General features: G+C 31.7%; 2 protein-coding genes across 2 annotated transcripts; one reads left to right on the top strand and one right to left on the bottom strand.

Annotated features, from left to right (window-relative positions):
• Positions 1-13925: 13925 nt before the first annotated feature.
• On the top strand, positions 13926-17991 carry LOC143634233 (autophagy-related protein 13b-like). The gene is made up of 3 exons (XM_077102376.1): positions 13926-15278; positions 15810-15991; positions 17654-17991. The coding sequence occupies exons 1-3, from the start codon at positions 13926-13928 to the stop codon at positions 17988-17990; spliced, it is 1872 nt and encodes a 623-aa protein (XP_076958491.1). The 3' UTR covers position 17991.
• A 1539-nt stretch (positions 17992-19530) lies between these two features.
• On the bottom strand, positions 19531-20512 carry LOC143634222 (protein BOLA2-like). The gene is made up of 3 exons (XM_077102369.1): positions 20412-20512; positions 20292-20314; positions 19531-19741 (listed from the first exon to the last, which is right to left on the bottom strand). Exons 1-3 carry the CDS (start codon positions 20478-20480, stop codon positions 19555-19557), a joined length of 279 nt encoding a protein of 92 aa, XP_076958484.1. The 5' UTR covers positions 20481-20512; the 3' UTR covers positions 19531-19554.
• Positions 20513-20809: the final 297 nt, after the last annotated feature.

Here is a 20809-nt window from a genome sequence, read left to right as displayed (position 1 = left end):
TTTCAAAACTTAAAAACGTTTTACAATAAATGAATTTTCAAATAACTTTGGAAATATTAACTTTATCATGAAATCGGTTTCTAAATAAGTGTGTGTGTGTGTATATGTGTGTGTGTTAAAAAAAATCAAACCCGAGCTGACCCATTAAAAAATATGTATTTAACTCTAAAAAGTTTTAAAATATAATTTGTTATTATGGAAATGTCAAATCCGTTTTAAACTAATTTATTGACTGCTTAACAAAAATAGTTTGTAAAAACAATCAAGAATTTAATTTGTTCTTATTTGAAATTCAAAATTTTGACAACAAATTAAAACATAATAGGATTAGATAATATTAATTTTGTTAAACGTATTATGTAGATGAAACATGTGACGACATGGATTCATACCGAACAAATTTGATATTTTGTCAAATTTGGTTACGAAATGATTTATAGATGAAAAATGAATATGCATTTTTAGTTAAAAAAAATAGTATAACTTAAAAATAACTTGTGACGACACGAATTCATACCGTACAAATTTGATACTCTTTTAAAATTAACACAACACGTTTTGAAATAATTACAAAATATTAAAAAAATGGTTAATTAGTCAACTTCAAAAAATTATGGAAATGTTTTTTATTTTTGAAACATCGATATCGGGAGGTTTATTTTAGAATTTAATTTTGACATTTAGACATAATAATAATGGTCAAATATAAAAAATGGAAAGTTTGTTGAGATTTAAAATTATGGAAAGCTTTAAAAGTGTCTGTTTAATTTGTAAACTTACGTATTTATCGGGTTTAATTATGTTATGACTATTAACCATAAATTAAGCAATTATAGTGACTATTTAAAATTTGAAATTTAAATATAAATTCGAAATGATTTATTTAAATTTCGTATTTAAGCAACAACTTATTATATTTTTAGTAACTTAAAAGTAACTTATAATGATGATTCTAATTTGAATTTCGAATAGAAGATTGAAATTATAATTTGGGGTTTATTTTTAAACATTTAAGCGTAATTAAAAATGATCAAATATAAACAAATGGAAAGTTGGTTGACGATATAATATAAATATAATATAAATAGAAACGATAATAAAATTTTGAAATTAGAAACAATAATAAAAACGATAATAAAATTTTGAAACGAAATGCCGAGTTTTGCATATCTTATATTATGTAAGATATAATATAAATAGAAACGATAATAAAATTTTGAAATAGAATATAAATAGTAATCAAATAGTTTGTAAATTATCAAAATAAGGTAATATAACTTATCTTTGAAAATTTTAGTCGACTTATTATTTAAATTATTGATCATTAATTCTAAAATTAAGTTATTTAAATGTAACAATATAGTCAAAATTTTAATGTATATAAAAAAATATATTTTAGTCAAATCATTAATATTATGGACCATTAATTATAAATTAATGGTTAATCATATACCAAAATTTTTTAAAATTACCATATTCAAAGCATTGACCTACATTGACCTTAAATATGTAAGGTCAAATTTGAGTGCGTGATAAATTTTATGACTATCCATTATATATACTTATATATGGTGATCTAATTTATAACGATAATAAATATTTTAAATTAGAATATAAATAGAAATAAAATAGTTTTGTAAATTATAAAAATATGGTAATATAAGTTATGTTTTAAATTTTAGTCAAAATTTAAATCTATATAAAATAATATATTATAGTCAAATCATTATTATTATGGACCATTATTTATAAGGAAAGTCAATATTCAATATTGATGTTAATTAAAGTGTGATTGAGATAATTAAAGTATTTAAATTACCATATTCATGTTAATTCGGTTATTTAGACAAATAAGGAAAGTCAAACTAAATCAATTGTATTAATAACCTGAAATAATAAAATCAAATATTAATATTGATCTTATGGAGTATTTTAATTATAATTAATAACCGGAAAATTTTAAAGGTGTTACCGGAAAAACGAAATTGTGAGAATGACTATGGTATCTCGGATTTTTTCGTAGAATTTAAATTGAAATTAGGTTGTATAACTCGTGAGATTTACCTGAAATTATAAAGTAAAATATTAATGTTTATTAGATCATAACCATATATCCATTATATATACTTATATATGGTGACCAAATTTATAACGATAATAAATTTTTTAAATTAGAATATAAATAGAAATCAAATAGTTTTGTAAATTATAAACATACGGTAATATAAGTTATGTTTTAAATTTTAGTCAAAATTTAAATCTATATAAAATAATATATCGTAGTCAAATCATTATTATTATGGACCATTATTTATAAGGAAAGTCAATATTCAATATTGATGTTAATTAAAGTGTGATTGAGATAATTAAAGTATTTAAATTACCATATTCATGTTAATTCGGTTATCTAGACAAATAAGGAAAGTCAAACTAAATCACTTGTATTAATAACCTGAAATAATAAAATCAAATATTAATATTGATATTATGGAGTATTTTAATTATAATTAATAACCGGAAAATTTTAAAGGTGTTACCGGAAAAACGAAATTGTGAGAATAACTATGGTATCTCGGATTTTTTCGTAGAATTTAAATTGAAATTAGGTTGTATGACTCGTGACATTTACCTGAAATTATAAAGTAGGCTATTAATGTTTATGTTATGGAACATTTGATATTTAATTTATAACCGAAAAATTTGAATGTATTACCGGAAAATAACAAATAATGATAATAACCATGATATCTCCGTTTTTTATTAAGAAACTATAATCAAATTTTCCGTAAATCAATCGGGTAAATTACCTGAAATAATAAAGTTTTGTTATAACATTGATATTATGAAATATTAGAATTATAATTTATTATCGGATAATTTAAATGTGTCTTACCGGAAAAACGAAATAATGATATTGTATATGGATGAAGCTGATTTATATAGAACCTAGAAGAAAAACATGTATAACAAAAAAAACAAGAAAAATATTAAACTTCAAATAAATATAAAACACCCATTGTTATATATATAACACATAAACGGAAAACTTACCGGAATAACTTACCGGAATAACATAAATATGTACAAATATTAGCTTCATCGCCGTTTTTAATTAGAACCTTAACAATGAAAATAAAGATAAAAAGGTTAAATCTACAATAACCGAAAGAAAATATGATGTTGCTCGGAAAAGATATAACCTTGCCGGAAAATCATATAACATTGTTGGCCATTAAAGTATAATATATAACCTTACCGGAAAACGATTAATCTCGATATACATTACCGGAATATAGAAGATGGTGGAGTTAGTAATTAAGCCGAGAGAGATAGAGAGAGAGAAATTAAAATGATTAAAATGATGGTGGAAAATTCTAAAGTTTAAATAGTGTGTGAGATGACACATGGCAGCATAATAGAAACTCTTAGAATGAAAATTTGGTGAGGTGGATGCCAATATGGATAGCCTAGTAGAATGACATGTGGCAAATTGTATTGATTTAATAGATTAGTAAGATTTTAACCTACATTCTAGCATTGTAAAAACTACTACCCCTTCTGCTACATGGATCGTCATAATAATAGGAAAGTGCATATTAATTCATTCATTCAAGTATGTACCATTTAGAAATTATTCATTAAAAAAAAGATTTTTATTTTGGTTTGAGTCAAAACAGGTTATAAGTTATAAAAAAATAAGTTTGGATCATTTAATAAAAGCATCAATTTTGGTTCGGGTTAAAACGTTTTATAAGCAAACTTCGGGTTAAAACGGGTTCGTGTTATCTAAGAAAAGTTTCAGTTTTGGTTTGGGTTACGGGATGTAAGCAAAACGGGTTCGGGTCCTTCAAAAAAGTTTCTAATTTGGTTTGGGTTAAAACAAGATGTAAACAAAATGGTTTTCGGTCATTTTAATAATATCATACTTTTTTGTGTAGGTCAAAGACTCAAAACAGGCTATAACCAAAATGAGTTCGACTTATTCAAAAAAGGTATCCGTTTTGGTTTGGGTTAAAACAATATATAAGCAAAATGGCTTTGTATCATTTAAAAAAATAATCAATTTCGGTTTGGGTTAAAATGGCTTATAAGAAAAACGACCTCGGGTCATTTACAAAAAAGTATCGTTCTGGTTCGTGTCCAAACGGATTATAAGCAAAATGTGTTCGAGTTATTAAAAAAATATTAATTTTGGTTAGCGTCAAAGCAGCTTATATACAAAATGGGTTCAGGTCATTTAAAAAAGTATAAATTTTGATTCGAGTTAAAAAGGGATGTAAACCAAATGTGTGCGGGTCATATAATATGTACGTGTTTATAGACTTCATTTGAAGCATAGCAAGATATATAGTTTATGTGGTTTACAGATTATGTAACATGATGCTATGATGAAGCCCTTGGTTCTTTTTTTCCTTTGGTATTTAGACATCGTCTTTGCTAACCTGGCAATCCAACTGGGTGGTACAAAGACTTTCAGGAAAGGTGCTCAAAAGATATCCTTAAAATCAAGTAAGATTAGGGATTTAGGGAAATCATTGTGTTTCTTAATCAACTTAAAACTTTATCTTTATGTATTCAAATAGACTTGGCAATGTGAGTGGGTTGGGTTGGATTTGGGTGATAGGTTAAAATGGGTATGGGTCACGATAGGTATGGGGTCAGGATGGATTTTTAAATTAGAGGTTATGATGGATATGTGTCAAGATGGGTAAAACTAACCCATCTTGACACAAGTGAAGGTTGAAATACAAAGGGTATTAAAAACCCCTCAAAAAATATTCAAAAAACTATTAAAAAAATAATAACTCAAAATATAAATAAAAAACGCAAAATGTAAAATAACTATAATGTTTCCCCCGTCATCCTCGTTCATTAAAAAAAAAACGTTTTGAACCAGTTCAGGCTCGAGTTTTTCGGGTTTTTTCCGGTTCGGTTTTGTTTTTTTTTCCATTTCGGGCGGTTTCGGTATCTACTCGGTTTCAATGATTTCGATTTCTCGGTTTTTTCGGTTTCAGTGTTGTTTTAGCCAGTTTTTTCGGTTTAATTTAGTTTTTTTTTATTTCGTTTCGATTCATTTTGTTTTATTTTGGTCGGCTACGTTTCAGTTTTTTTGTTTCGTTTTGGTAAGCTATTTGATTGCATCTCGCTTTTTTTTTTTGTTTCGCTTTGGTCAGTTTTTCGTTTTCATATCGGTTTTTTTTGTGTTGTTTTGGTCGTTTTTCTATTTCGGTCCAGTTTCGTTTCATTTTTTTTGTTTCGTTTTGGTTGGTTCGGTGTTTTTGATTCGTTTTGGTCCGGTTTTTAAATTGCATTTTGCTTTTTTATGTTTCTTTTTGGTCAGTTTTTCAGTTTCAATTCAGTTTTTTTGTTTCGTTTCGGCCGTTTTTCTATTTCGGTTCAGTTTCATTTTAGTCGGTTCAGTGTTTTTGTTTTGTTTTGGTCAGCTTTTCAGTTGCATTTCGTTTTTTTTTGTTTCGTTTTGGTCGTTTTTCTATTTCGGTTCAGTTTCGTTTTGGGTTTTTTTGTTTCGTTTCGGTGTTTTTGTTTTGTATTGGTCAGCTTTTCAGTTGCATTTCGCTTTTTTTTTCTAGGTTTCGTTTTGGTCAGCTTTTCGGTTTCATATTGGTTTTTTCGTTTCGTTTTGGTCGTTTTACTATTTCAATTCAGTTTCGTTTCAGTTTTTTTTATTTCGTTTTGGTCGGTTTGGTGTTTTTGTTTTGTTCTGGTCAGCTTTTCAGTTCTTCGCATTTTTTTTTGTTTCGTATTGGTCAGCTTTTTGGTTTCATATCGATTTTTTTTGTTTCGTTTTGTTCGTTTTTCTATTTCGATTCAGTTTTATTTCGTTTTGGTCGATTCGATGTTTTAGTTTAGTTTTGGTTAGCTTTTCGGTTGCATTTCGCTTTTTTTGTTTCGTTTTGGTCAGTTTTTCGTTTCATTTCATTTTTTTTGTTTCGTTTTGGTCGTTTTTCTATTTCAGTTCTGTTTCGTTTTTGTTCTTTTGTTTCGTTTTAGTCGGTTCGGGGTTTTTGTTTCATTTTAATCGTTTTTTGGGTTTCAGATGAGTTTTGTTTCGCACGTGATATTTTGGGTATTTTGAATTAGATAAATTATGGATAACTTGGGTATTTTGTTTTGACACATTCTAACTTATAAATGAAACTCACTTATTTTCAACCCATCCTGACCTCCTTGAAGAATATTTATGATTCATCCTAACCCATTTAACTTTTAAAGTTTATCCATCTTGACCCAAAACAATCCATTTGGGTTGGGTTTGTCACCCTTATATTCAAATATAGCTGGTTTCTATTCCTGTACATTCTTAACAGGTGGGCCTGTTTGTAGTCTTAGCAATGGTGTTACGAAGAAAACCCAGTGTGATGTGCTAATACAGGATTACCAACTATAAATGTAACACTAATATATCAAGATTGTTTAGAAGGTGACATAGGTGACAAATATAACATTAACTATTGTGAGCAACAATATAATATTTCCGTTTAGACGATGTAATAACATCTTACAATACTATTAAAGTAACACAGTGATCCACATGTCCTTCAACTAGGGTGTTCACCTATACATCCATGTCATCATGCTTCCATTTAAATGTTTTCCGCATATTCATAATTTATTTTATTTAACATAAAATATAAACTAACCCACCTGTTTCAATATCTCATAACCCACACTCAATTCGTATACAGATTATGCTCTCAAACATATGAAACCTAATTTTTTGGTGCGCCACTTATGACCGACATGTACAATATCTAACAACCATTGATTTGTCGCCATTCAACTCCTTTATTTCAATGTTTATGAAGTTCTCCAATATCGCCATGTCCGTTCAATTGATGCTTCTTCAGAGACGATTCAATAAGGATTTGTTTTTCCAGCCAATAGATTCAAGGTGATTTCCGACCAATTGATGCACAGAAGATTACCTCTTTCTGATTGTTTTTTCGGCCAATATCTGATTAGTATGTATCCTAATTTTTGAATGTTCGATTTATCTGTGTTTAATTATAATTATTTATTCATTTTGTTTGTAAATTATTTAATTCATATTAAATATTTTGATATAATAATCGCGAATTTCTTGTATAGAATTTTTTGGTTTTTAATTTTTAAATTAAAATATATATATTTTATAGTAGTTTTTTTTAATAAAATAATTTTAGTATTTTTAATCTAATAATTTTTGTAACTATTAATTTGAAATGTTTACTCTGATTCATTAATTTGTTTATTACTTTTTAATTAAATTATATAATAAAATTGAAAGCCACTAATTTTAATTATTATTTTTAACCTGTATTTAGATTAATAATTCAAATTTCAAATAAATAAGTTGTCTAAAATTTATTTATTTTTGGAATTCGCTATAATGTGGTATGTATTTTCTAAATCAACAAATTTTAAATTTAATAATTTCCTTTAATATGTTGACCGACTATTATTTTGGATAATTCCTGAAATTATGTTACGTATTCTTAAGTTTTCAATGATTTTAATTGATATTCTGTTTTTGATTAATTCCAGAAATTTGGTATGAAATTTTAAATTTTGAATCCTATAGTTTGAGACTATATTTGGAATTGCCAATAATTAAATTGTATTTAGACTATTTGGAACTGTCAAAAATTAAGTTTATGTTTATTCTAGATCATATGAGTATGTCGTAATGACCGTAACTATTAAATTGGATTAATGATACCCTTTATGATAATTTTTTGGTTATTCCTTTTTGTAGGTTTTTTTAATTAGTTGATATATATCTGCGGTTACTCCTTCCATAATAACATCCATCCATAACTCATCATTCTTATTGTTAAACAATTACATAAATTTCCACTTTCAATATAGTTTTTTTGTATGAAATATTTAAATTTTGATTATTAGAGTTTGACTATAGACACACTATATTTAGAAATACCAATATTTAAGTTGTCGGTATATTCTAAGCGATTTGAGTATGTTTTGAGTTTTCCGTAATTTATTCATTTAGATATTAAATTGATTCTTCTAATTATTTTGAATTTAAAAGTCTTTCTAAATTCAAGAGGGTTTACTAAATAAACATCTAGCTATTCACTATATAATATGCATTCGATAAGGATTCTTCACATTGTCTCCATCGGATGCATGCCTTTGAAACTTCTGTCAACAACCAATGTAAGTTCTTTATCCGATATTTACTAATTGCATATATAAATAGCATTCAAACGTTGTTATAATTCTGATTCCGTGTTATTGTATTATTATTTACAGAGTTCATTGGTTGTTCAAAATTTTATCATGTTTAATAAAGTTGATGTTCTTAAACCCTCTTAATGCACTGTCAATGTGAGAGTGTTCAAAATGTCCTTATAAGATGATTTATTTAGAATATCTCATTTGACCTCAAAAGTCAAGCACATTTATTTTTTCAGTATCAGGAAGAGCATGGACGAAAACCTCGAAACTTCACGGGATTATGTCAAAAATTCTTCGCAAAAAGTCAATAAGTGGTATGTAAAGTTTTATATTTTTTAATCTTTTTACTTGTTTAATCTTTTTGAGAGATAAAACATTTATTGGACGGAAACCTCGAAACTTCACAGGATTATGTCCTTATAAATCATTTTTTAATTCATTCATAACATCTTGATAATCTGGTATTCTACCTCATCTTTTATCTGTGGAAAACTATCGAAAGGTATAACAATGTTAAATTATCTTTATATTTTCCATCAATGTGTATCCCATATAATTTGGCCCATAATTAAATATTTATCGAGTTTCTGTCCTCTAAAATCATCAGGTTGCTGAAGACCTTAAAGTCTAAACAATTTGTGGGCTTTTAAACGATCGCCAATGCAGAAGAATATCTCCATTCGGGTGAAAGTGTGGGCAAGAAAAATGACACCGACATATTTATTTCTTTGGGAGTTGGTTATATTGGAAGCTTTGACATGGTTTAGTGTTTTAAAGAGGAAGAATAAAGACAGAAGAACACATGCAAGAGCTAATAGAGTCAATTGATATGGCCAATCAACATAGATGAGTGGTTTGTTCAGATGATTATGGCTAGATTGTTATTTATTATTTTAGTGATTAATAGTATATATCAACTTGATGATATGTATTCATAGCAGAAATGAAAATAATATGTTTCTTTGATAAGTTTGTTGAGACAGATGGCACTAGCTAATTAGGGATGCAAAAAATAACCATAAAATCAACAAAAAACAAATTGTGAATTTGGGTTCTGATTGGATATGAAAAAACTAATTATTGTGTTCTAGCGACGACATGTATTTGAATTAGTATATAATAGAAAAATGGGTCAGCTCGGGTTTGATTTTCCTTTTAACATACACGCGCGCACACACACACATACATACTTTTTTAGCAACATATTTGTGATGAAAACACAAAAATACTATTATTAAACCCCCCCCCCCCCTATATATTACTAGTATATTTTATAAATTTTCAGGTCTCAGACTCCATGTATGTTGAAGTATTCCTTATTGATTGTAATTTTTGGATGTTGATTTAATTAGATGATTAAATTCTAATTAATATGTTTTTTTTTCTTTTGTTATAAGTTATAAAGATGTTTTAGTTTTTTATTTATCTTTCTTTGTCTTTGTATTTGAATTAAAATAAAAATTTAGTGTCTAATAATTTATTTAAAGTATTCTTTTTTATATATGACATTTGCATTTTACTAAATTTATAATATATATATATATATCGTTTTAAATATGTTCCACAATTTGTAACATGAGTATTATCCTAATATTGAAATATGTTGGCATCACAAAGGGACATCGTTGCATGGTTAGATTTGTGGTCACATTTGATATTGCTAATAGTTGGCACCAAATTGGGCTCAAATCCACAAACCTGGTTGTAATGTTGCAATTAGTGTAAAGGCTTTTAAGTTTACATTTTTCACTTAGATAATTCTTATGTGTAAGTTTGGTCCACTTATATGTAAATGTGTTAAATTCTGCACATCTTGTCTGTTAGTTTCTTCTGGTGACTTGCGAAACTCGTGACATATTGTTTGTTTATTTAATATTGATTTCTGGTTCATATATCAAACAAGTCCAATAAAATTTTTGGCTAAGGCTATCCTCTATGGTGGGGGGTTTCGAAGCCCCTCCACCGTGCCACGTCAGCGCCACGTAAGCACCGAGGGCATCGAAGCCCCACCCCAAAGATGTCCCGTTATGGTTTAATGCCCCAAGGGTGCCCATACATATGTATGTATGTGTGTGTGAGAGATGGAGAGAGGGCCCACATGATTTTCCACATCCGCGTCGGCCGTTGCAAAGACCGGGCACACGACGCCCACCCCCCAACCGCGCCCCTCTATGGTGTTTGCCGCCCTCGGCGCCCCAAAAACTCCCCCATCCGCGCCCCATAGCGAGAGGTCTAAAATACGGGTTAAACAAACTGAAAGGTCCCCAGGTTTACTTTTCATTGCATACATATAGAACTCTTTTTTTCTTAAGTTTAGATTCCTATGTGACTAGAAATGTTTTGTACGACATTTGCATTTTTTTTGGTTTTGAAACATTGCATCAAACCCGAAAGTTTTGTAGCATAAAACTAACTCAACGTGTGTAATTGTTATATAGAATTAAATCTCCTATATTTATTTTGTATTTATGGGCATGTCTTTGTATTCTCATATGATTTGCAACCTCTTTTATACTTGCTTATATAGTTGTGATCCAGGGGCATGCCCTTTCATTATTCACGTGGTATCATTAGCCTCCTCAACTCTGCTCCCTCTGTCTATCTTTTTCTCTCCCATGGCATCTTCTTTCGTGATCTTCTAGTTCTAGCAGAGAGTCATGAACTCTTCACCCACTCTCTTAATGGGTCTAGCACTCCCACTGTTGCTTTCAACTCTGAACTTTCTAAGTTCTCCAACTCTGGGGGTCGGTGTAACCGTGGGAATTATTCCAATGCTCGTGGAAGGGGTAAAAGGACTCCTCCTTGTCAAATGTGTCAAAAAGATGGTCATCTTGCTAATGCAAGTCCAACTCTTCCAAGCTATGCCTCTCGATCTACACTTTCAGAATCTGATTTGGCCAAATCTTTCCTTGCTCAATGTCACGTTACATCCTCGGGACCCGACTGGTGTGCTGATTCCTGGGCCGCTGATCACATGAATCCCTCTCCCGACAATGTGAGCAACGCCACCCCATACTCCGGGGACACTAAGGTCACCATGTGAAATGCATTGTTTACGTCAAGTTGATGCAAACACCAACTGTGTATAACGGCTAAGAAAAAAACTACACGAAAAGTAGAAGCTTTAACAACGGGACTAAACTTGTGAGAGTAGTCCAAACCGGGTATTTGGCTAAAGCCTTGTGCAACAAGTCAGGCCTTATGCCTGTCAATCATACCATCCGCACGATACTTAGTTCGATATAGCCATTTAGAACCAACAACATTATGAGTTTTTGGGCGAGGAACCAATGTCCATTATTTTTATTTAAGTCCGCTAGTTCTTTGTTCATAGCTTCAATCCACTTGGGGTGTTTGGCAGCAGATTTAACCCATTTAGGTTCAGTAGCGGAGAATAGAGCGGATAAGAACACATTATTCTTCGTGTGGGCAAGGTCGGCTTGGTGCTTTGGTTTAAACATGCCCGCCTTAGAACGGGTTACCATTGGGTGAGTGGAGGACCGTTGGTTGAACCGGTGGGGCAACATGTTCGGAAGTGGGCACATCAGTGGCATTGGGCTCAGGTTGAAAACTTCATTAATATTGACTATAATTTCATACGGGAATTGGTTTCATCAGGAAACTTCATACAAAGTACGTTCCAACCAAGCTCCAAGTTACAGACATATTTACTACGAGCCTCTCACGTCCTCAGTTTGACTTTTTTCGCTCGATGCTTGGTCTTGGTCCGCTACCATCTCGCTTGAAGGGGGTGTTAGATAGAATTAAATTATTCATTTAACTCTCCTATATTTATTTTGTATTTATGTACATCTCTTTGTATTCTCATATGAGGGTTGATATCATTTAAGAACTCTAAAAAAGTTAAGAACTCTTAGGAGCCCTTAACAACAAAACAATTTTTTAATTTTTTTTATACATTAACATTACTTAAGAGTAGTTTTATTATTCTTTATATAAATATTTTTGATTACATATATTAATCACAAGTTTACATATATGTAATATTTATGTACTAACAAATTTATATATGTGTCAAACAAAACATAGATATGCATAAAAACTAATTTTTAAAATTATAATTGTAGTTATAGATATAAAAAAATGATAAAACTAATACACGAGTTCTGAAGCTAGTAAATTGTTAACGATTGACAAACGACCTCTAAAATATTCCGCCCCTCCCCCCTAATAAATAAAATTTTTAGGTGTGTCACTGCCACTCATATATATGAGACACACAAGTACATAATAATTGTTTTGGGATAAAACATATATTAAAACAATATGCTGGACTGCTGAAATGTGGTTGCATACGATCTCGGATTATCGTTGCATACGATCTTGGATTGTGGCGAATCACGAAGCACGTGAGGGAACATGGGTTGGTTTTTGTGTCCACATTGTGGGTCATAAGTCTAACTTGCCATTTTTTGATTTTAAATTCTTGACCTAATTTCATAAATAAGAATAAACGAAAGGGATAACAAATTAATTAACATCATACACTTTTATATAGACTAAAACTCAATTAAATAAAACCAAAGAGATTACATGTTTATATAAGGTGTCATACGAAGGTAACATGTCGACATGTTGTTAAAAGATGTTAATGGCATAAATTTACATGTTCAAAGTTGTCATCTTAGCTATAACATGTCGACATATTATTAAAAGCACTTGCCTTTTCAATATTATTTTGAACTCCTTATTTCATAAAACAATCAATAATTTTAACAAACCCCCCCCCCCCCCCCCTAAATCCCATTTATTACGTCTATCTAACATTTATCAAATTTAATGTATTAAAAACCTGATGGATTCTGTAATTAAGAATCTAACTGACCTCACATTAATAAATATATCAGGTTAAGCATACCACATAATATTATCATAGCAAGGTTCATCAGTTTTAACGCCTAATGAGCCAATACTGAACCAAAACACTGTAATCAATCAGGGTAATGGCAACACTAGCAAGATAATATTTATAATATGTCATATTTGTAGACTTTTCAAGTAACAATAGCTTGAAACTCGCTCGAAATTCAACCGAAAAAAAAGCTAAAAAAAGCTCACTCAAAATTAGTATGATTTGTAAACAACTCAAGCTTGAGTAAAGTTCACTCTTAATGTTGACTCGCTCTTTGACTCTTTCAAACTAACCCCAAACCTTTTAACTTTAAATTCAATATACTATACAGATTAGGTTTTTCAAGAAATTCAGAATCAGTATTTATTAAATCTTTGCGTATGCTACCAGTACCGAATTGATATTGTGTGGTATCAAGAATTTTCAGACTTCGATGCCGATATCAGAAAGATCAGTATCGAAACGGTAACTGCGGAGTTTGAAATTTGAAAAAGGATAAAGATGATAATAATATATAAAAAGGTAACCTAGTGGGCCCATATAAGTTCCAAGATCCCTCCCATGGAGTCATCGTCTTCCTCTGACGATTCTTTGGATCCTCCTTCACAAACCCTAATAAGTATAACTCACCATTTCAACTTCATCAATACACTCTATTAACAAACTCTTTTTTCTTTTCTTAATTTTACTCGTATTATCCTATACTTACTACTAACACCTTATTCACTTTCTTACAATTTTGCTCCGATTCCATCATTTATTTTAAATTATTAGTTTGAGTATATAACTTTATAAGCAATAGACTAATTACCGAGTTAGGGTTTAATCGGGCAACCAAAGCTTATTTACGATCATGTCTGTTAACTCTTCGCACTCCGAGCTTGCGAAAACCGAGCAGATAATCACCGAATTCTTCGCAAAGAGTTTGCATATCATACTCGAGTCCAGGTCTCCGTTCGTGTCCTCGCGTAATTACAACACTGACAGGCTGTATCCGCCTCACTCGTCCACTTCGAGTATGAGACCTAGGGATAAGTGGTTCAATTTGGCTCTCAGGGACTGTCCTGCTGCTCTTGAAAACATTGATTTCTGGCGCCAGAGTAATCTCGAGCCCATGGTGGTGGATGTCGTTTTGGTTCAGCGGCCGGGTAATTGGGACTCTGCCAGAAGCTCACCGAAAGTGGGACTTGAAAGGAACTTATCGTCGAAAGATTATCGGTTTCCTGGTATTTGGAATGAGTTCGGGTGTGATGGAAGTTATGGAACCAGTGAAAAGATTATTGAGAGATGGATTGTGCAGTATGATAATAATAAGAAGGGCTGCAAAGACGGGTTGACTGGAAACAATAACAAAAGATTAAACTCGATGAGCTCACACGCGTTATACAAGAAGTCGATTTTGCTTTTGAGATCGTTGTATGTGACTGTTAGGCTTTTACCTGCTTACAAGGTATTTCGTGAGGTAAACTCGTCGGGTCAGATTCGGTCGTTTAGCTTAATCCACAGGGTGTCTTCGTCTGTTGAGCCGTTCACCCGTAAAGATGAAGCTGAAATGCAGCAGTTTGTGTTCACTCCTGTGGATACTTCTAGTGGTAAACTTTGTGTTTCGTTATTGTATCTTTCGTCAGTTTCAGACACCGCTTCTGAGTCGTCCACACCGATGTCCCCACAGTTTATACCAGATTATGTTGGTAGTCCGTTAGCTGACCCGTTAAAAAGACTGCCTTCACTCTCGATGCCACAATATTCACCATTGTCTTCACCATTTGCAAGGCGACACAGTTGGAGTTATGATGCAAATAGGGTGTCAGCATCACCGCCATCGGCATTGCCATCACCTTCGCCAACGTATTCGGAATCAAGAACTTTGCAGGCTAAGTATGGCAGCCATAGACCACCTGTTAGTTCAAGATACACTTCGTTAGAACCGGTTCAGGGTCATGTTAAAGATGTTGGTTATGATGAGTATTCGCCTTCTCCTAACTTCTCACCGTCTCCATCTCCGTCACCCCCTGTTGGAAGTAATATGTTGAAGGTTCTTTTAAGGTCTGATAGTGCACCTGTTTATATACCTGCTTCTAGGCTTGGGGACGCCCCTTTGTCTTCCAATAAGACAGTTTTGCCCTTTTCGCCTCCTTTGAAAGGCATTAGACCAAGTCTTTCGTTAGTGGAGAGGAGCTCAAGTATTACCACAACTGCTGGAAAGGTACTTTAATAATGCATTTATCTGTTAGCTTTCTTCACGATCTAGAATCGCCTCGAACTGTGCTCAAATGAGATATGATCAAAATATCTCAAGGGTGTTTGAAATGCAACTTTTATAACTCTATTTATCTTTGTAACTTACCATGTAAAAGAATTATCATTGGAAGTTCTATTCAAATTAGACAAAAATGCATTAAGTACATTAAATGTGGGCGTATTTTGTCGTTTAATGATCAATATAATGACAAACAATGATGTTATCAGCATTTTTGATTGTGTTTGTCATTGTCATGACTGATATTTCATTCTTTCGGATGCTCAGAGTTATGTATTTTGCTTGTTTTAAAGTTGGGATTTTTGTTATTTTATTTCAAAGCCACATTGACATGGTTGATAAGAAAGTTCCTGAAATGCAAGATAAAGTGGATTGTAATTTGTATGGGCCACATATACCAGAGTTTACCGATTATAGTATGTTATAATATGGAGTCATGCATAAAAATGGCTAATTTGGTTATTTTGCATGATTTAGTTATCTCTGAGGGAAGAAGAGATTGCAAGGATGTCTGGTATGAAGATTTCATCCAACAACTCCCCGCATAAATCTTCTTCTAGAAGCTTCAGTAGGTTATCATTTGAAGATAGTTATGATGACTCAGATTTTTCAGGCCCCTTTGTCTTGGATGATGATGGCATAATGGATCCTGGTAGCAGGTATGTAAACATAACATTGTTCCTGTTTCATGCACGGTGTTAAAGTATTATGCTGATTTGTGAACTTGTTATATATTCTGTTCCATAGCATTACATAGGAGATGAGGAAAAACAGGGGATTAGAAGGTGATATTAGTTACTAGGTAGTGTGGGGTTTTTCATTTCTGTAGATTTACTCGTTTATGGACTTATGCTTATCCTTTTTTTGTTGAAAAGGCTAGTTGTGTTATGTGTTGTCGATTTGAGTCTGTAGAATATAATCATAAGTTCTAAAAACTAGTTAGTTTTAGCTCCTTCATTAGGTATCTATAGTTCAGATAATTCATTCAATTCATGTGACACTGTGGGGCCCACTACTTCAAGGTCTTATTTGCTAGACTGTTTTAGTAAGATGCAAGAAATAAGGGTAAACAGGCGTTGTATGAAGAAACTTTGTTTATTTTGTGTTATGTTATTGTTCAAGCAAATGGATATGGTTGGTTCATGACTTCATGGTTTGGTTTTGGTGGGCTGGTGGTTAAGACGGTTCGAGCGATGGTTTGGTTTTCTGTTAGGTTTAGTAACAGAAGTCTCATTAATCTTGTTACAGTTTGGTCAAGGAGGAATTTAAATATTTACACTTGTTAAAAACTTATGTCAGCTATTAGGCTTGTTGGCATATGACTGGATTACAATATATTTAATGCGTATGTATGTATGTAAACAGTATACACAAAAACCCCTCAATATTAGTCAATGTCATCTATGAAATGGCAATACGACCTTGATATCACTTGACTGGTGAAATAGATGCTTGTCGAAAATATGTTGGATATCTCTACCACAAGTTTGATACTTATTCTAGCAAAGTAGTAACTAAGTTTTTGTCATATAATTAACATAAATATGGAAGATTAATTATCAATATTTGTAATGATTGTTTTTTATAATTAGACTTCTTTGGTCACTTGGATCAGATTTGTCCCGTGTCATAGTCTAAGCAGATATCATTCATATATATATGAATAAAAAATGTGCGAATGTTATTTAGTATCGTTGACATTACAGATATGCATATTTCAGATCTCTGTTAATTTGCTAAGAGATACTTTGACTAAATATTGATCTTTATTTTGCTTAACACCATCGGTCGAGCTTTCTGTTAATAGTTAGTGTCAAATATGCTAATAATAGTTATTTTATCTCACTTGTAAATTAATATTCACTTTTAGAAAATAATTCAGGAGGTATTATGCATTGAAAACACTTTGGGCGACTTTGACGTGTTTTGACTTATTGACCCATATCCTAACATGACTTCTTTTTCTATTTTGTTTTTCATTTTGAATTTCAGTAGCAATTTTGAAAACTTGCATAATATTATATTTACCCAATCAAAAAAGTTAATATCAAATATACCCATTGAAAATACACAATTTCATGTTTACCCATTTCATTAAATACCATTTATAATATGACTATTATATCCTTCTCAACGGAAGAGTATTTTGAAAATTGGTATATATGATATTATGAATTTTGTTGGGCGAATATGCTATTATACCAAGTTTCGAGGGGGTATTTGATTATCGCTTTGTTTTACTAATTCGGGTACTATAATTTTGCCTTTCTTTATGATTTCATTTCCATTTATGCTTATTTTAACACACTATGATCTTCCAGACCCTGTTCATCTGACCGATCAGGAAATCTAGGCACACCACATGAACGTATAAAATCACAAGATGCTGCAGTTGGTGCTCTTGTTCAGATGTTAAAAAAAGCACCACCTCTACAACAAGACCTGAATCGGTCACAAAACGTGTGCAAAGCTTCAAGGCCTGAAAATTCATTCAATCAGATTCAAATTCATGATCGCCACCCGCACCCACCTCTTGGTTCTTCAACTATGTCATCTTCTAGGGTTTCTGGCATCAAGACCACATCTGATGCATTAGAGGAGCTCAAAGTGTATATGGATGTGAAAATGATGCTGTTAAGGACGTCCGGTAAGCCCTAGAATGATGGTCTTGTTTTGGTTTTAAAGTCGAGCGGTACTCTATTATAAAAGTTGGTCGTATCGTTGGTTATATTCGTTTTGTTATATTGGGGTTGTGTTTGTACATATTTTTAACTGTTGGTATATATGGTAGCTTTCATTACAGAACATGGCTTGTTGATCGGTGCACACCTAGTTTCATCATTGTTCTATTTATTTCTATATGCACTGGCTGTGGAAGGGGTATTCAAGGAATCAAAAACAATAGCAACCAGGTCATTTTTGTTTTTGTTTCTTCTGCAACACTTGTGAAGATCTTGATTAAAATTATTTCACTAGTTTTATATCCAGCAGCCATCTTGCTTCTAAATGTGATATCAAATAACTCGGAACAAAAACCACAAAAACAGAAACGTAAATGCAAAAATAAATAGCTTTAAAAGATTTATAATGCTTGACATAAACCTAGACACTTGTGCTAAAGGTGGGCATGATTTGGTTCGGTTATGGTTATGGACTACGACTACATTTGGATCGGTTATGGACTGTAACCAAATTTAGAGCCAATGTATTGGTTAATGCATCGGTTTTTAGATTTTTATAATTAATTTGTTTGATTAACTTAGTTATTGAAAAACGGTTAGATTTTTATAGTTAATCCGCTCGATTAATATAGCTATTGGAAAATGGTTTGGCTAGCTGTGGGTATTGAATGTCGGTGAATTTAAGCTAATTTCAAATAGTAACAGCAATCATTTTAATTTATAAATGAGAAAAAAAGGACGACAATTGCTATGTTTAAAAAAAGAAGATATAACAAAACCTTCTAGACATGCAACTATATTACTTATAAATAACAAAATGTGTAAAGGTTGGTTTTCATGTTGGTCCGGTTAAAAAAAAAATAAAAAATCAGTGACCTGCACAACCATAAGCAAACAAGTTTCTCAATCGGTTTGGTTTTTCCGATTATGGTATAGTTGTCCGGTTTTTCTACTCACCCATAGATCAAGCTAAGAAGCGTTCAATTAAAGAAAAACAATTTAGTAGCGAAGCAATCACGTAAACAATAGTGTCATCTATCCCTAATAAGTCAAATAGTCGACTTAAGATACTTATTATCTTAAGAGAACAAGATACTTATTACGTGAAAGATACTTTATGTGAAAGGGAACAAGATCAATCAAGTTTGAAATAATCCAAAGTGCGGTTTTAAGTTTTATCGATACAACATCCTGATCATTCTACTCCAAATTTTTAAACTAACATTAACGAACAGTATTTGTAATCATAACGCATTTAACATTTAACAAACCTTAATCCAGTTATTAAATCACAACAAAGAGTGTTTTTTGTCTAACACCACTTGGGACTAAAACAAATAATTTCAACTTGTTGTGACCCAATCCAGCCCACCCGACTCGTGAGTTTGCCACCTCTAAACATAATCATAATCTGCCAAATTCACACCATCAAAGAAGTCACTTAAACCACAAGTGATTGAAACAAGGTTACAGTTGGGTCCAAAAGGATGATTATTATTGTGGAAGTATTGTTACATAAATAGCATATGAAATGGTGTGTTTTAAGCAACAGGCTGAGTAGTTTGGGGCTTGTTCCACTGATCAGGAGTGAGAGCTTTGGTGATGGAGAGAGCATGAATGTCTTTCATCTCCTCGGCCAACGCTCCGTTCACCAACCTATGCCTGTCCAATAACCTCTTCCCTTCAAATTGTTCGGAAACAATCTCCACTTTGAAACTTGCACCACACCTAACAACAAATAACCATAAACACACGACTCAAATCCAAATTGTAAAAAAGGAAATTGCTTGACAAACCCGAGACCCAATTCTTTTGTATGTTTTGGGTGATGGCCTTAGATGCCCCCCCTCTTAATTCGTTGTAGGGGAGTGCAAGAAAACAAAAAAAACATTCTGAAACCGAAAAAGACTGAAAAATCCAAACTGAAAAACAAAAACTGATGATTTGGTTTTATGCTTTTGTAAAACCCGGTTTTGGTTTTTTCATGTAATAAAAACCAAACCGAACTTCTAAATTTTTATTTATTTTTAGTAATTTATAAAGAATTTAATAAATATGTAACTCAAATCCTTTTAGCCAAATGTAAATAATCAATTAGTTAACAATTAATAAAAGTATTTATATCTAAACTCATTATTTTCGGCCCAAAATAGAAACAAACGGTTTAAAAAATCTAAAAACCGAAGTTCTGATTTTAGGTTCGGCCCAAATTGCATGAAAAACCCTAAACCCAAATGAAAGCAAAAGTGTGTGATGATTGATATATAAAAAGACTTACCCTCCAGATGTATCAATTACTTGCTGTCAAATAAAATATCCAAGTAAATAATATTAGTCAAATGGGTATGATAACGGAAAGGTAAAATCTTGAGGTAGGAGCAGATGATTGATTACTTACAAGATGAGAAGGAGCCAGTTTTGACCTTAGTGTCGACTCCACCTGCTCTTTTGAAACGCCCATTATCATTACTTGTTCATATGATATCAAAATTCAACCCACATGTACTATGTTTTAAGCGTCTTTTGTTTATCGGTTTATTTATTATTTATTATTCAGGCCTTGATGTTTGGGCTCAGATCTTTAATGCAATGGGCTTAGGCCTTGATGTTACAACTTATTCAGTTAAGCGTATGGAAAGGGTTACATAAGCAAGTCAGACCATTCATCAAAGAATGCACTACCTGTCAAAGAACTAAAAATGAAATTGTTGCTTTTCTTGGCTTGCTACAGCCATTACGTATTCCTAAATATGTCTTTCTAACATATCAATGGATTTTGTTAGCGGTTTTCCAAAG

This window comes from Bidens hawaiensis, unplaced genomic scaffold, assembly GCF_021521415.1.
Source record: "Bidens hawaiensis isolate Kalapana, Puna unplaced genomic scaffold, B.hawaiensis_p1.1 tig00007035_1, whole genome shotgun sequence".
In the NCBI taxonomy this organism is placed as follows: domain Eukaryota; kingdom Viridiplantae; phylum Streptophyta; class Magnoliopsida; order Asterales; family Asteraceae; genus Bidens; species Bidens hawaiensis.
Note: the sequence above shows the minus strand (reverse complement) of the source record. Positions and strands in the feature narration are given on the sequence as shown.